The sequence below is a fragment of the Plectropomus leopardus genome, chromosome 17 (genome assembly GCF_008729295.1).
Source record: "Plectropomus leopardus isolate mb chromosome 17, YSFRI_Pleo_2.0, whole genome shotgun sequence".
NCBI classification, from domain to species: Eukaryota; Metazoa; Chordata; class Actinopteri; order Perciformes; family Serranidae; genus Plectropomus; species Plectropomus leopardus.
The window spans coordinates 9,235,080-9,251,933 of NC_056479.1; the positions used below are offsets into that span (position 1 = coordinate 9,235,080).

At 40.3% G+C, this 16,854-nt stretch overlaps 1 protein-coding gene across 1 annotated transcript in view; it reads left to right on the top strand.

Annotated features, from left to right (window-relative positions):
- The window catches only part of LOC121957147 (speckle type BTB/POZ protein), a 100,072-nt gene that overhangs the window by 41,624 nt on the left and 41,594 nt on the right, over positions 1-16,854 (top strand). Inside the window, exons 4-6 of the mRNA XM_042505670.1 lie at positions 5,875-6,155; positions 8,028-8,149; positions 12,317-12,468. Coding sequence (XP_042361604.1) covers positions 6,078-6,155; positions 8,028-8,149; positions 12,317-12,468 — 352 coding nt within the window. The 5' untranslated portion in view covers positions 5,875-6,077. The remainder of the gene's footprint in view (positions 1-5,874; positions 6,156-8,027; positions 8,150-12,316; positions 12,469-16,854) is intronic.

Consider the following 16,854-nt stretch of genomic DNA (forward strand, 5'->3'; position numbering starts at 1 on the left):
TTTTGTGATAGTGCGCAATTCTTGCAAGCAAGCTTGCTGACTGCGCATGCCCCTATTTCTCGTCCACGCTTCGGGTCAATATAAAACAACAAACATTCACTCTGGACCCAGCATCTTCTATTTTCAGTTTTCACCCGATGCTGGCAGAAAGCTTACCTCAGAGCCCTCTCGTTTATTGCTCGGGGCTGACGAAGATCCTCAATTGTACCATTAACGAAATGAAATTAAAGTACATACAAACCTTTATGCATCAGTAATTATAATCCAATATATAATGTGCATTACTCTGACGTGCCATTCTGCATGGTGTACTTAAAGCATTTCTCTACAATGGTATCGCTATTTTTACTAAAGTAAAAAATCTAAGTACTTCTTCCCCTGTTGCCAGCAGCAAGTGTGTGTCCACATGTTAACAGTGAAAAGGTACTTTTAAGTTATCTAATGTGCATATTGAATCAATACATTTTTCAAAAAATCAAAATTTCTCTTCTCTTTACAGCAACATTTTATTTTTAGGGATAGTAAAGATATTGAGCCTGTGATTATGGCATTGCCATTATGTTAAAAAAATAACAGTAGAGATCAAACAGGTAGAAAATTTTAGGAGACAGAGGGAATGACATGCAACACGTCTCGGTCTGGACATGAACTGCGGACATTGCAGTAAGTTGTGTCTCAATCACAAAACTTCTGGATGCCAAAGACGTGTTGTTTTATATCACAATGACTTGGCTCTGAGTACCCACACCTACCAGAGTGGTTCAGAAATATTTATCCATAAAAATATATAAAATCATGAAACAAATAAAGCATTGTCCTTCTTATTAATTAAGTTTCTTATATTGCAGAGATAGTGGGTGTTGAACAATAGCAGGAAAGATGCTAACTGTGTGGCTCCATGATGTGGTGTCAGTTTTTAATGAAATATCTCTTGACTAATAATAACATTAACAATGACTCTGTTTTGTTCAAGCATTTAAGTAAGCCATTACAGTATGACATATAGCCGGCATGCACTATACCAGAACCCCTAAACTAAAGCAGCTAAATATAATTCAGCCATAATTTATCATTGCAGTTACACTTTTGCTTTTTCTACTTTAGAATACTCTGAAAATGTATAATTGTGAAATTGGCTGAAGATAATGTGCTAAAGATAGACATAACAAAAAGCCGAAAATGTTAAAAATACACCAGTTAAATATGCATTGTGTTCACAGACAGACTCGCAGGTTGGAGTGGCTGTGCGGGCGACGTGTGCATCACTAGCTTTTCAAATTGTCACGGAGCACAGATGGAAAAACAAATGAACAGAAATGTGTCCTCGGGTGTAAATATGCATTGTAAGCTGTTCACATTAGCAGATTTGCAGATGGAGGTAACATATGTGCAGAATATATATGCTATTACAATGTAAAATGTACAGATGGAGTTAATATCACAGCACAAGCTTTATTACGCTATGAGCCGAGTGTCATGTGTTGACTCGGTGTGACGTGATGAGCTGGTGGTGTGGTTACTGTATGCGGTGCAGACGGCCAGTATCTGGGCAGCTGGCAGCCTCTGGCTCTCCGGCTGATGCGGGAGGCAGATGCGGCATCACCTCGCTTAGCTCTTGTTTATACAGAGGAAGTTGAATCTATCTGTCTGTTGGTTTGTCAGACTCTCCTCCCTGGCGTGTTGAGGTGTGTGACAGAGAGATGGAGAGAGATGGAGGCTGGACTGGCAGAGGGAGAGGAGACTGTCTCTCTGTAATGAATACAAATGGGCTCCAGGTCTCACTCTCCTCATCTGACTCCCTTCTCTGAAAACAGGCATGGGACGAGGATGTGGGATCGGGGTGGCCCGTATTCCTGCCCTCCCACTTTACTTATAAACACGATGTACATTTATTTCCTGATTTTGTGGCGACTTCTTTGCAGTTTTCAAATCCCGTTTTAGCCTAAACAGCTGATAGTGAGACTGTCAGCTCTATGAAACTTTATCAAAGTCTTGTCAAAGTAATTGTTTATATCTACAGTTTTATGTTTTTAATTAAAAATAATGTGTTACAAAAAATGTTTTACCCAAATGAATACATTTGAATAAGTCACAAAGTCTGTTGATGATTTAAGATTTGCATATAACTGCTGAAATAGGTAAGCTAGTTGAGCCTTTTACCACCAGTTTAATCAGCGACAATTTTAATTATCAAAGTAATTTATCACACAACAATGCCAAAAATTCTCTTGTTCCAGCTTCTGAATCTGCTTTTTACTTGTTTCACATCATTTTAAAATCTATATGATCTATTTTGTACTCTCCATAGTTTTCTCCATAGTTTCCAATGTTTTTTTTTCTATTTTATAGACTAAGCATGTAAACTATTCATAAAAAATAATTTACAATTCAATTATAATAACATAAAAATCAGTTGCAGCCGACATCAATTTTTTTGTGGACACCTATACAATCAAATTCAATTGAATTAAAAAAAAAAACATGCAATGAATGCTATCTTTGTGAAGCTCATGATGTTCAGTTGGACTTGTGAAGGAGTACACCATCTGAAGAAATAGTCTCTGTCTCTATCTTCCACTTATCTGTATTTTATTGTATTCACTTTGTCTATGTATGTCATTATTGCAAATGTGGTACTGAAAACACCTATTGTAGCAGGAACTACCTTGAAAATGTTTTTGAGTACTTTTGCATGTCCCACTAGCGTAACGACTATGCAATGACTGTTCAATATTTGCTCAAGACAGATCAGAGCTGGGGTGATCCCGTCGCAAATTGGTCTCTAGTTGTTACTGAAAATAAATATGAATCTTACTAATCTCCTGTCAATAACAGTATAGTAACAAATCGGACAAACTAAAGCACACACTGATTATGACTCTACCCCTTCAAAATCTTTCTATAACTCAAAACCTCATTGTAAACATATTGTTAACTGTTACTGCTGCAGCTTCCACATTATGGCTGGATATTGATGCACACTTCAGGGCCAACGTCCTTCACTATACCCAGCAGCTGTGAAGCAAGACACAGGAACTTTTGTTGGTTTGATGAGCTGCACCATTTATTCATGGACAGACTGAAACTTACAGTGTACATTTACAATGAGGGTTGCAACATTATGACATTTTCACTGTATGATAACCGTCTCTGAAAATATTGCTGTGTCATGGTATCACAGAGGTGTTATTACTGTCAGTTACAATGACCCTTAAAGGAATGAAAACAGAATGTTTTTTTTTGTAAAGATGGGAGTCTCCATCCTGTTGTATCTTTTTCACTTCTGTAGATAAACAAATGGACACGGCATGATAACCGTCAATTTTCTTACCACAATGTACCTTGAAACTGGTATCGCTGCAACCCAATTTAAGTCAACTTTGCAACTTTGGTGCTTATTTGTTCTTTGCTCTTATTGCCAACACCTGTCCACCACACTCTGTACAGATGCATTACATTATTATTGCAACAATGTAATAAGTAGGCACCTGGATTGCACTTGAACCTGTCTGTAGCCATTTTCAAACATTAGTACTATGACCATTAAAGCCTGTGCGGGGAATTTTGTTGTTTTTTTCAACTACTCTCATTCCCATATGTCACATGATTCTTAGCAGCAAATTGTGTTGTACAACAATGATTTGATTTCAGTTCATCATCCAGCCCCACTCTCTACTGTCATGCACTCCAGAACATGTACAGCTATCAGATATTGTTGTGTTGTGTAGCAAGGACTGAACATTATGGGCTTCACAGTGTTGTATTCACTGCAGGGCCTTTGTATGCACGTGTGCAATACGCTGTTTTTTTCTCTCAGTTTGTCGTATTTGCCAGAGAAGAGATTAAGACGTATCTGTGCAGAATCTGAACTAGTTTGCTGTCTCTCTGCATCGCTCTCTCTGAACACCCTTACCCTCATCCTTATTTCCACTGCTTTTTCCAGCCTACGAGGTGCTGATGGAGTCCAAGTAGCAGCAACAAACACTCCCTTATCTGAAGCACAGCACCTCCATTACCGCCTTACTTTGTCTTTTAATTGCCTTTGGGGGGAGCACAGTCTTTGTAAATCTCTGCCTGCCATACTCTGTGGTGCGGCGATATTTATTTTATTCTATGCTGTGTGCATTATCACCTATTAGTCATTCTCCCCATTCATGCTGTCATCACCTGATTCCCATGACAAATGAACTGTCTGAAGACATTTCTTCTGAGGGAGTCCTATGATTAGCACACATCTCCTCTATCTCTCAGAGTTGTTATTGCTGCTTTCCTCCTGCTGCTCCGCTCTTGATGTTTGTCATGAAAAGGATGAAAAAAAAAACATCCTTAGCTTTATTCTGGTTAAGTGTCATCTGGGTCTATTTAGAAAGCTGTGAGGCTGTTAGCAGTGCTGCCAGTGTTGTCATGTTTTCTTAAATTGATTCCCTGTGATTACTTGGCATTCATGTTGCTCTTTAAGGGACAGGATACAAGAAAAGCACTTGGTAAATTGTGCGTCAGATATGTTTTGGAACAAAGCCGGAATGATGGCACAAACACACAGACGTGTGCGAAAAATCTGCGTATACACCCTCACTCACTCATATAGACTATAATTAATTGCCAGGAAGTCTCAGGTAATTTAAATTGCAAATCAGTGCAGCCTTGTTCTCCCAACTTTTATGATTAATATTTTATTGTTTTACTGAGCGAAAATGCCACCAGTGTTTTTCATCAGATACAAATAGCACAAAAGAAGAAAAGGGGGGCACTGGATTGAGGAAGATCAGATGCAGGCCTTATCTCCAAACATTAATTAAGTTGCGTCTGGGTCTGGAGCTGCTAAGGTCGCTTCTCCTGTCTCCAATCCACTCACGAAGACAGAGGTCTGCCTCCCTTTTCACCCATTCTCTCATTTATCGCTCTGTCTCTCTGCGTTCTCGCCCTGATACTCAGTTTCTGCCAAGTTTTCTCAGGTCCTGAACTTCTCTTTCAATCAGCCACTAATTAAGCAGCAGAGCGGAAGGGTTTCTTTGGCAGGAGATCGGAGGGGACGTGCAGGTTGAGTGAGAAAATCCAGGTCCTGAGACCTTGTGCTGAGTTAGGTATGACATGTCTGAAGAGGAAGTTGAGAGGAGCAGAGCATGAAACCAGCGGAAATGAGAGACTTAGGCATCAGAGAAATTAAGCTTTTAAAACCAAAGTCACATGTACCTTTTTCTTTTTTTTCTCAACAAGATTTTTTATCCCATGAGACTGCTAGTGTAGAAAAAAAATAGACAAAAATAATGAGGAAGTTTCCTTTTGCCACAAGCAGAAAGTGAGAGTTAATTGTGACGATTATGGTGTAAATCTCAGTGGCAGCATTTCACGATGAAAATAAAACTGGATGTATAGCTTCTAATGAAAAACAACTTTGACCTTTCTCAGGCGGCGCTGGCTTTTGAAAGTGCTGCATGACCTTGTGTGTATGTTTGTGCGAGTACAGACTGGCAGCTTGAGATGAAAGTCTTGCACTTCACTTAGAGCCATGGTGGACGGGCGCAGCCTGGCTGGAATCAGATGGCTGGCACAGTGCTCTGCTCCTCTCAAAGCAAAACAAAGACGAAACCACGCGCAGATAAAGGAAGGCTTCCCCCAGTGAAGCAGAGCTCGCGCCGCTGCTGTGCTTTGAATACTGAAGCCTCCTTTAAAGCAAATGAATTCAGACCCCTTACGTCCTACTTACTAGGAAATACCACTCAATTAGACTAACCATTCAATTAGGAATTGCCTTGACATGCTCAAACACAGACACATACACATGGGCACTCACACAAGGTCACAGCTTTTCACAGTAATGTGCTTGACTAGTTTAAAGTCTATTTTAATGACTGTGTTTTTGTGTCCCCACAGAGCGCCTGTAGCTATTTTGGAGTCTGGACGTCCTGTTGTACGGGATTCATCTCTCTGCAGCTCTCTGTACGGCAGGTGTTGTTTAAGAGGTGGCCAGCTTGACTGATTATTGGCCCTTCCCTCGCCTGCGCACCATAGCACCTCTGCCCACACCTGGCTGGTGCCCCAGCCCCATTCAGGTCATCTCTGCATCAAAGCTGGCGATGTCCAGAGCCCCAAGCCCCCCTCCCCCAGTGGACATGTCCAGCGGTCCTGTAGCTGAGAGCTGGTGTTACACTCAGGTGAGGCGGGAGTGTGTAAAAGCACGTTATCCTCAGATAGGGGCACATGGCTGCATGGAGAACATATTTGACATAACTAATGCTGATAGTCCATTTTTTTGTGGTCTGTCAGAGTTTTTGCATAATGTTTTAGGAGGAGATTTAGGGGGATTTTTTTCATCCAGCAGTGAGGTCTGCTGATTGCAACATGCTGAAACTCTCCTTGTTAGAATTCCTTTAGTGGTCATTGTTCAGGAGGTTTTTACTGGGAGACAAAGTATCAGCAGCGGTCTCTTTTTTACCCAAAGCAAATATACCAGGTATCTAAAACCAGTAGAGACACTGATTAGGCTGATTTACATTTAAAAAAAAAAAAAAAAAAGTTTCTCCTACGTTGTTTGGCAAGTTGAAGACGAGTTGCTTGCCCAGCACCAGTTAACCTGTTAATGTGTGCTCACCTTTTTTCTCTAACAACTTCCCGACATTAAGGAAGTTTTTACTGGGTGTCAGATTTTCTCGAGAGGTCTTCTCCTCTACAAAACAAACAGACCCAGGGATGGAAATCAGTTAAAGCACTAAATAAAACAGTTTCACCTGACACAAATCAGTGTTTTCCCAATGCTGCTGGTCATGGAGGGGCTGCTAACTATGGTGGCTGACTAGGGTTGGGCACTGAAACCGTTTGCCTACTGGACTGAATCATAACACAGATTTCGGTGTTTCTTTTAGGTGCCTTCTTGCATGAGTAGCAAGAGAGAGAGCAAGTGCGAGAATGAGACAGCTGTGTACTAGTGACAGTGAGGCTGCAGTGACCGGAGCAGAGATTATGAAGTACAACATAGCAGTGCAGTGTGTTAACAGTTCAGGCTCTTTGTCAGTGAGTAAATGCATCTCAAACCCCTCCTCATGACCCAAGCTGTGTTCCCATGTCTTGTTTATAACCTGCTTATTAAAATTAAGTGAGTTGCTCATTAAATAGAGGATCATTAAATAGAAGTATAAAAGTATCATTTTAGCACCAGTATCGGACAAACCCAAATTAAACTGATCCCTGTGGCTAATGTGAAACATGAATGATCCTTATCTAGAGCCAGTATTGGGTTTGTCTGTCCTGGGCTATTGCCTAAACATGGCGGACTCCGTGGCAAGGATCTGCTTCTGATGTAGATATAAACGGCTTATTTTAAGGTTACGAAAACATGATGATTCTTATTTTCAAGTGATTTCACGCTCAACAAAACATAGTTATAGTATTATATTCCATTTCTGCCAATATATCCCCCTAAATCCTACATACCAAACCTTTAAATGGAGCTAACTTCCGTCTTTTCTTTTTTTGAAAAAATTAAGCTTTTTGGTGCCCATCTGAAATTAAACCTATCAGTCAAAATGGAAGGATTTTACTTAAAATATACATCAGTTATTCGTAAAACTTAATATTTTATGTGCAAGCCAGTGATCAGTTCAATAGCAAGAATCATGTCTTTGTTTTTCTGACTGATTCGGTATTACAAGCCTAATTTGTGTTTTCATTTTATACTTTGTTTCAAAGGTCACCTATACTGTAAAATCATGTTTGTCTCAGTGCAGGCTTTACTAGTTCAGAAATCACTTTCCTATTAAGAGCCAAGGTAGATAAAGTATGTCATTGATGATGTCTGTTTTTTCATCTCCTCCTGCAAAATTGTTTTTTGTTTTTTTTCCCTGTTGCCGCTTTTACAATATCCTTTCTTCTTTCCTTCCGTTTGTTGTCGGTGTTTATTAAGATGAAAGGCAGTTTTGATGTGCGGTTTGAAGTCCGTGCTGACCAGACACCACTTACCCATATAGAATAGGTAAATATATAAAAAAAAGAGATCTGGTTTCAGCTCTTCCCATGTCTTTTCTTTGCAGATCAAAGTGGTGAAGTTCTCCTACATGTGGACCATCAACAACTTCAGCTTCTGTCGTGAGGAGATGGGAGAGGTCATCAAAAGCTCCACTTTTTCCTCCGGAGCCAACGACAAACTCAAATGGTAGGTGTACACTGATAAAATACTGAAAATGCAACAATCTCACTTTAAGAGAGTTGTTGGGGGTTATTTCTCCAACAACTCTCTCAAGCATTATCCACTTGTTGCATCTTTGAGAGCTACAACATTGTTTTCAAGAGTTTGAAGCATCCAGTTTCCTGCTTCAGTGGCAGCTAGTGTGCCTTCATCTAACCTGTATTACCACTTGTATTTACTTATACATGTGCCTTGAATAATAATTTTTGTAGCGCTTTGTCATGCTTGAATTTCGTCTGGCTGTATCTTCGCTTCCTCACGTTGAAATAGGCTGAGAGTGAGAGATAAACCCACCATCAATGCCTGAGTTAATGTATGAATATGTGGTTCACATAAAATCAAGCACACTAACGTGAGAATAAAGACGTAAATGTACAGCTGTTTAAGTCTGTAGAAGAGGGGGAGTCAGAAAATTTAGGGGGAAGCCTTGCTTGTCTCTTGAACAGAGGTCACACAGGACATCAAAACATCTGTTTGATGTCCAAATCTGCAGTGGCAAGGCAGTATTTGAGTGGGTCCCATTTAAAAAAAAAAAGCATACTTGAGGATCTGCTCTAAATACGGGATGTCACACTGTATCTTCATTTAAGGATTGGTATGATGTGTTATGAATTAGTGCCTGAACCAGGTAGGTTAAGGCCAGACACACCAAACTGATCGAGCAGTGACAGAGTGGCGTGTTGCATCACCTCACATCGCCTGTGTCTCATCCAAAAAGTTGCACTTGGACACACTGCAAAGACTACAACCAACGGCCAACCAGCATTTACATTCTGCACCTGCATTAGCAGAAATAACTTCATAGCAGTAGATGGTTGTAGTCTGTAATCGCTGTCTAAAAGGGGAAACTGGAAGACCGTCTTGACACCAGTTAGCCAGTGAGCACATGAACAACACACCCAGATATTAAAAAGAACAAATTATATTTATTGTGTGCTAACGAGCAATAACACAAACCATCTGGAAAGGTTTCTGCCAGAGAGCTCAATGGCTAAAGAAAAACAACCTTACCGTATCTAACAAGTTTGTTTTGATCTCATGCGACTTTATCCTTTTGTTTACTTTTTCACTTCTGTTATTCTTCTAATGCGCTGAGCTGAACTGCCAATCGAAATAATTTAATTCACCAACGGTCTCCACCATGGCCTGACAAGGGCCATTTGTGCAGGTCACACCACAGCAACTAGTGCCACAGCTGCTCCAACACTGCTCGATGTCTGACCGTCGGCTTGGTGTGTCAGGGCTTTTAGGTTTCAGTAAAGAATCATGGTTGGGCTTCATCACCTTCATCATTTAGTAGTTAATTTAACACATCGTCATGATGTGACAAGGCGACCTGACTTCTATGCTGGCTTTTGGTTTCACACAAGACACAAATTGTGGTCCCCTTGGTCAAAGACCTGTGTTTCTTTGACCCATTTATCCCCCCCGCCCACCTGCCCATGTAGACTTTGTCAGTCTTGATACTATCTGATCTAGCTTCCTCCTTCGCTCCTGTCATATGACTAGGACAGCCTGCAGCGCATAGGTTACATGATCACAGCCTCCTAGCTCACGGTTATGTTGGTTATACACATAGGTATAAATATGAATAGTGAATGAGAGCAGCCTGCACACTGCTCAACATCCAGGGAAAGCTTGTCCTATTGCAGTGGAAAGAATGCTTCAGTTGTTTTTTAAAATGCAGATTTAGTAGGAGAAATAAGATTTCAGTCAATCTGCACTGCTTCGCTCTGAAAGGTATTGATGGCCTAGTGTTGTCACAAAACTGGAATTTCCATCTTTGATACAATACCTTGAAAAAGATCTCAAGATTTCAATAAAAGATGAATATAACAAGGCTATAACATGACAACGACAAATTTTCTTTTCTTTGGTAGTATCATAAAGTTTGTAGTGAACAGTCATGAAGGAGAGAGAGAAAGAACAGTTAGTACTGGTGTATTACTGTGAAAAACGAGTATTCAAGTATTCAGAATCACTTTATATTGATAAATCAGTGTTTTTGAAAACATTATGGTGAGCTTGGTTTGCGATCTAGAACAACACAAGTGGCTGGGATGAAGAACTTGTGGGCTATGTTTCTTCGCCATTTTCAATGACACTCCAGGGGACTGATGGGTTGATGGCATTAATGAGAACTCCTGCTTATGATAATACATCATATCCACATAGTTAGCTTTTCTGTTTTATTAGTTATACAGTAGAGATCCGAAGAAATCAGAAATGACACTGATTTGTAATCACAGAAGAGCTCCCAGAGAACAGGGAAACAAATTCTGTATTTCACACAAAAACATGGCCATTTGGAGGGGGCTAAAAGTAATGACTGTGGCTGTAGCCTCAGGTAAAACAACACATAACAGTGGGTCTGGGTTTGTTATTTTACCTGCTTAAATTAGAAATAAATGGAGATGCGCAATTTCAGAGAAAGACCGGGCTCTTCTTCAAATACCACATCAACCTAAGTTGTTTTTGGACATTATGCCATTAGTCCACTTCCTCCTGTAAGTGCTCAGCCAAGACCGTTTACCTGCTTTTTCATCTTATCTGAGTGAACAATTGTGACTGGTCTGTTCCAGCCCTCTGTGTCATCCTGCACTGTCAGGAGCATTTTTTTGCTTGTTTCTCCATTGCTGTCATAGATGTTTGTTAAAAAAAATTAGCTCCAGAGTGCACTGTGGGTCAGCCCTCCACCTTTAGTTATTACAGTAATTAAGAAATAAAAAGAAATAACAATAATGAAAAGATGTGTACTGATGAATTCAAGAACTTGTCAAAAATATAGTATATTTTATCTACAATATAGGGGGAAAACCCCTATGGAATAGAAATTTGGCAGTATATAGTCAGTACAAAATATCTTAAATGCAAAGTCTTGCCGTTTTTCTTTTGCCTTGAATACTTTATTTTAACAGGGTTCATTTAATTAGAGTTACTGGGTAACTGCCAACTAAATGAATCATATTCTACAGAATAAATGTATAGATATTGATTTCTCTTGTCAATGTTGAGTCTAGAGAGCTCCAGCACATAAAGATTGTTACTTTTTTAAAAATGTATTTGTCTCAAGTGGTTTAGCAGAATCACAGCTCCCAGCTGTCTCATGTTGAATAATAGTTCACATGGTAATGTGTTTCATCTTCTGAAACTATATAACAGTCTGTGCAACAGAAAACCCATACGTTTCAAAAGCACTAGGATTCTTTTGTTAAACTGCTCTATGTAAACATAAAAGGACTCTGACTCCCAAGCAGCATTAATGTACTGTTCACAGCAAATGTTTTGAATACCCAGGATAAAACATATTGTTCATGCACCGATGATATTTTTCTGTTTTGAAAGAGGTTTAGTAGGTTTATCTCTAATTTTGAGGAAGGTTACCTAGAAAGCTGCCTCACTAGTCAGAAATAAGGAGGTCAAATAATCCACGCTGTGTTACATTTGCAGCCATGATACTAGTATTGATGCAGCACCAACACTGAGATACTTCTTGTTGCATTGCTGAAGCAGAACTGTTTCCTTTCTTTCCTTTTCATGCTCAAACTGTGGAATGTTCTGCTTTTGGCAGTTTAGGCCTTTTACCAGTTTTATTGCTGTTTGACATTGAAGTATTGGCATTCATGCTCATGTTGCTGTGCATGAAACAGACTCAGACTCATTGCTCTTTGGTCTGCTTTGTTACATCTCAGCTGTCTATAAAACTACTTAAAACTGAAGGATTTTCATTATAGATTCAAAAGATGGAGAAACATTTTTGATTCCAGCTTTGTAAAAAAAAGTCATATTCAGGGCTGTATATTCCAGTTCACTTAAACAGATATAATGATACATCTTACATGATTTCATGGTTTAAACAGTAGCATGCATTGCAGAATCAATACCATCAAACCATCACTTTGGCTCGACTGAAGGGTTGTGGATGAAATCAATAGATCTGACTGTGAAGCCAAGGATGCAAAATCTGCAGCAGTCTTCACAGGATAAATCTGAAACACACTCTAATAGCCAGAGTGCCACTACTGATATAATACTGACATTACAAACATTGCATACAAAATGCTTCCAGGCATCAAAGCATCACGTCAGCTTTATGTGTCTGATCAGTATGTTTCTTTGTTTTCCTGCCTCCAGGTGTTTGCGTGTGAACCCTAAAGGTCTGGATGAGGAGAGTAAAGACTATCTGTCACTTTACTTGCTCTTAGTCAGCTGCCCCAAAAGTGAGGTGCGCGCCAAGTTTAAGTTCTCTATCCTCAATGCCAAGGGAGAAGAGACCAAAGCAATGGGTAAGTGTGACCAAAATCAGCTAAAACTGACCAGGGGTCTCATTTATAAAATGCGTAGGATCTAGTTAGCAGTAGTAATAGTTAGCTTTAACCTCTACAGTTTCAAATTAGCAAAATACTTGCTGATCACAGCACAGTAAGTGTCAGGATTCCACAGTTTCCCCCCATTCTCTCTGCTGATCCCCCACTTCTGTATCCACATTTGTCCTCTTAAAAGTTTGTTTTTTCGGTACAGCATCTTATAAAAAGTTAGTTCTGGGTTCTTAACATAGTTGGTAGTGCATCTAATCATACAGCAGCTTTTAGGTGTTATTCTTTCATTTGCTCAGACAAAAAAAAGACACAGAGCCACCTTCACTCAATACATAGTCAGTTGAGAGCGATGGATTGTTTACCTCCCCGGTGGGGGCAGGACTTAAATGTGCTCCTTCTCTGTGGTTTTCTTTATGATGAATCATGGCAACAACCAAGTGTCTTCACAGTTTTTTATATATAAACAGCATCAGACTGATAGTATCACACTGTACCAAAATGCTTGGGACAATCAATGGTATCGCTCACCCTGGGACATCATTTGAAAATTGATGTTGGATAGGTAACCACAAAAGGAACACCACCTGAAGTAAGAATTCCAAAATGTTATTTCCATGGCTGAGGAAAGTTCAACTATTATTTGTGAACATGAGCTACTCTCTCTCAAGTCTCAAACTTGTGATGTCATCAAGTATAAAGTCTGGAGCTGCTTCATAGAAAACGAATGGGAGCCTGATTTTGTGGACTCACTGAATGTTTGTTTTCATTTTTTATATGCAAATGAGCTTTAATTTATTGTAGTGTTCTCTGTCCTGAGACAGAAATGTACTCATATACTCAGAACATTCCCCAGGCTGCTCATACTGTTATCTATAATATCTTTCCCCATTCATTGTCCACAGAGCTGCTCCACACATAGTACCCTATGACATCACAAATTATAGTTTATTACTCTAGTTTTGTGATTTGGGAGAGAGATGTTCATGTTAAATAATATTTATGAACTGTTTTAGACCACAGGAAAAACATGCATGAATTTCGAAAATGGACATAGTTCCTCTTTAAGTTTTGTCATGGTGAACTTGGCCTGCATAGTGATCATAATAAATAAATAGAGTGTAATGATTGTGCAAAGAGCTGTCAGTGAATTGATTTCCAGACTTTGGTAACTTGCACAATCAGAGATGTGCAGGTGGTGAGGATTTACTGAAGGCGATTTCTCTCTCTCCTCTCTGGGGAATGAATGAGATGGTGAGACAGAGCTGATGAAATATTGAGTGGAATCTGATTTGAGATTTTTACAATTGAAAGGTGCTTATGGGATAGCTATTACACAAATAGCATTGCTATATTGAATTTTATGATTAAGTTGATTTATAAGTGACGTGATATGAGGTGAAATTTAATGTGTGAAAGGCATCATTATACATGTTATGATTACTCTATTTAATTTCTATAATTTGGCTTCAGTTTACCACGTTACCATCTACATTGCCAATTTCCTCTGTCTCCAAAATGTTCATACACATTGATCAGATTTTCCCTACAGATGCACACATTCTCTGTTATATATTATATATTCTTTATTTAACCAGGTAAAAGACTCATTGAAATTTAAAATCTCTTTTCCACGAGTGACCTGGCCCATCAAGTTTGTTTTTATAGATTACTCCTTTTTTGTGGCAAGTAGTGTATGCCTCTTTTAGGCCTGGTTTGTGTTTATTCATCAGTTATAAATGAGACCTCTGCACCCTAAAAAACAACCTCTTTTTCTTTAACAGTCCATTACTCCTTTAATTTTCTTAACTTGGAAATGAGTTGGCTAAAAAAATCTCAGGCCCAACCTGTGTTTAAGTCTATGTTTCAGCAGAGAACTGTGGGTATCTCAAAGTTGGAGAGGTTCAAAATTAAAAACTCCTGTCACACCTGTGTCTTAGGGGCACTGAAATTTGTAAATGCAGGAGGTGGGGAGTGTGTCTAATACTCCCAAGCGTGTCTAATAATGTGAGGTATTGATAGCCATATGGGCTTGTGTAATCACTGCTGGTTGGATTCATTTTGAGTAAATATATAATTCAAAGTAGCGTGGGGCAATTTTGATTTTAATTAAAAGAGACCCAACCTTTTTAGAAGTCTTCGTCCGCCTCTCTCCCCGTTGATGAATTGTAAATGAATGTGCCTCCAATTCCTGCTTTTTTTTTAATTAGGTTATGTTATGGGGAGGAAAAAGCAAACTTGTGTGGAATTGAATTAGTGAGGGCCAGATGTGACCGCTTCCTGGTTATCAGGCTTTCTGGCTGCCTCCCTCTCTGCTAGTGCCCTGCAGCGTACTGTACAGGAAGCGTGGAGGAGGGAAGATGGGGCGGGCGGGTGGGTGGGAGAGAGGCAGAGTAGAGAAGAGGTGGGAGGCGGAAGTGTTTGAATTGGAGGCGTATGCGGTGAAACTGTGTACAACCCCCCGCGGTGCAGGTTGTGTAGAAAGGGAAATCATTTTTCCTGCTGAGAAACATTTCCCCATGTGAACTTGACACCCCCCACCTCCGTGTGTCTAACTTTTGCTTCCTCATTTGCTCACTAAGACCTCTCTCTCCTCTCACATTCACAATGTCACTTTCTCTTTCTTTTATCCCTTTTTTATTCCACTTCTGCCCTGTAATGTTGGAATAGCACCTCTTAACTTGCAGCGACAGGCTCACGAAAACTGAACCTCAGTGTGGTTATTGTCCTTACAGCTTTCTCTCCTGGCTATTATACTGTATGCTGGTGGCTATATGGTATTGTGGAGAGGATTTGCCTTTGGCATGAGTAATAAACAGGCCTTTGAGGTGTGTGACTTCACTGCCTGGCCATTTCATAAGCACTGCTCTCTTAAATGACCCCAGAAAAGCCTGAATGAGGGGAATACCGAGTGAAGTGAAGAGGATCTCATTTTCCTCTCCTCCTCTCTTTTTGTGTCTCAAGGGGCTTTTGCCTATAAATGGTGTGCTCTATGGTGCAAACCCCATCCCATTCTTGCCATATGCCCTCCTCCAATCTTCCCACAATCCCCCTGGGGAGAGCGGGGCCCTCCACTTCGCTCGCCCTGTCACAGGAGAAAATTACCCAACTGCCAGCATATTTGTGACAGTTTAGTGAGCACTCCGTCTAAGAATATGGCAGTAAAGATTGCTCTATTGGTTCTGGATCATTTAGAATCCAATTTAATCCAGGCCTCTAGCAAAAAAGGCCAAATAAAAACAAAGTGCCTTAATTAACAAAGCTGGGTGGCTGTGGACTGTTTATGTGGCAGGTCTGCGCGTACACTTAGTCCCTGTGGGGGCAATTTCTAATACAATGCATATTCGGTCTTTATGAGTACTTTAAACAGGAATAGTCAGGTAGAAGAATGAGCGGATAATCAGCAAAGACAGGAGAAGTTTTGAAACTGTAGTGAGTATATTGAAATATTGCAGAGTAACATTGCTATCGAAGGCAAGTGTCAGAATCCTGCTGATGGAAATTCTCAGTGCTGAGCCGAACAACTGAGGAGCTGAAGTCTGCGTTTGACGTGTCGGTTTAAATTTCTATCTTTTGTAGCTTTTGCATGAGGCAATCTCTCGCTTACAACCCAGCCTAATGCAAAAGCATCGGCCATACACTCATTGTTTAATTTTACCCAGACTCTCTGAGCAAACATAAATTTTGATTTGTGTTGACTGGCATGTGCATATTGAGAATTGAAGTATCCCTGCGGTACTTAAAGGAGGAGGTTTAGAATAAAAACAGTGCAAGATTTGAAGGCTGCACTACGATTGCAGATTTTGACTGGAAAGCTTGACGTTATCTGATGAAACACCACATCGGTATCAGTCAGCCCTTGAGCCCCCCACTAGAGAGTGTGTGTCTGTGTCTGGATCCTCTGATGGTCCCTACTTGCTAATGGAGATAGATTCAGGCAGCGGCAGTAGCCCACCGCACCCCCCCTCACCACACCGTACTCTCGGTTTGGCCACATCATTTCTCTCCCTGGCTTAATGTGCTGGTTCTCTCCTCTGAGGCTGTTGGGTGGGTTGTAACTTGTCTCTTGACACCCCCCCTCCTCCTCCTCCTCCTTTTGCCAGAGAAAACATCTGCCCCCCTGCAGACTTCTGCTCTGACAGCTCGGAGAGGAGAGATGGAAAGTTCTCATCCTCTGCCGCAAGCTGTTTTGTATTCAAATAGTCTCCTTGTTAAGTCTCCCCTACAGACAATGGTTTTGTTGTTTTGTAGCCAAAGGCTAAGTGAGCTTATGTGTGTATGAGTTGGCCGGAGAGTCTAGTTACAGCAGGTTTTTGCTGTGGGCTGCTTCTGTATTTTGTAGCTGGAGATTCAGTG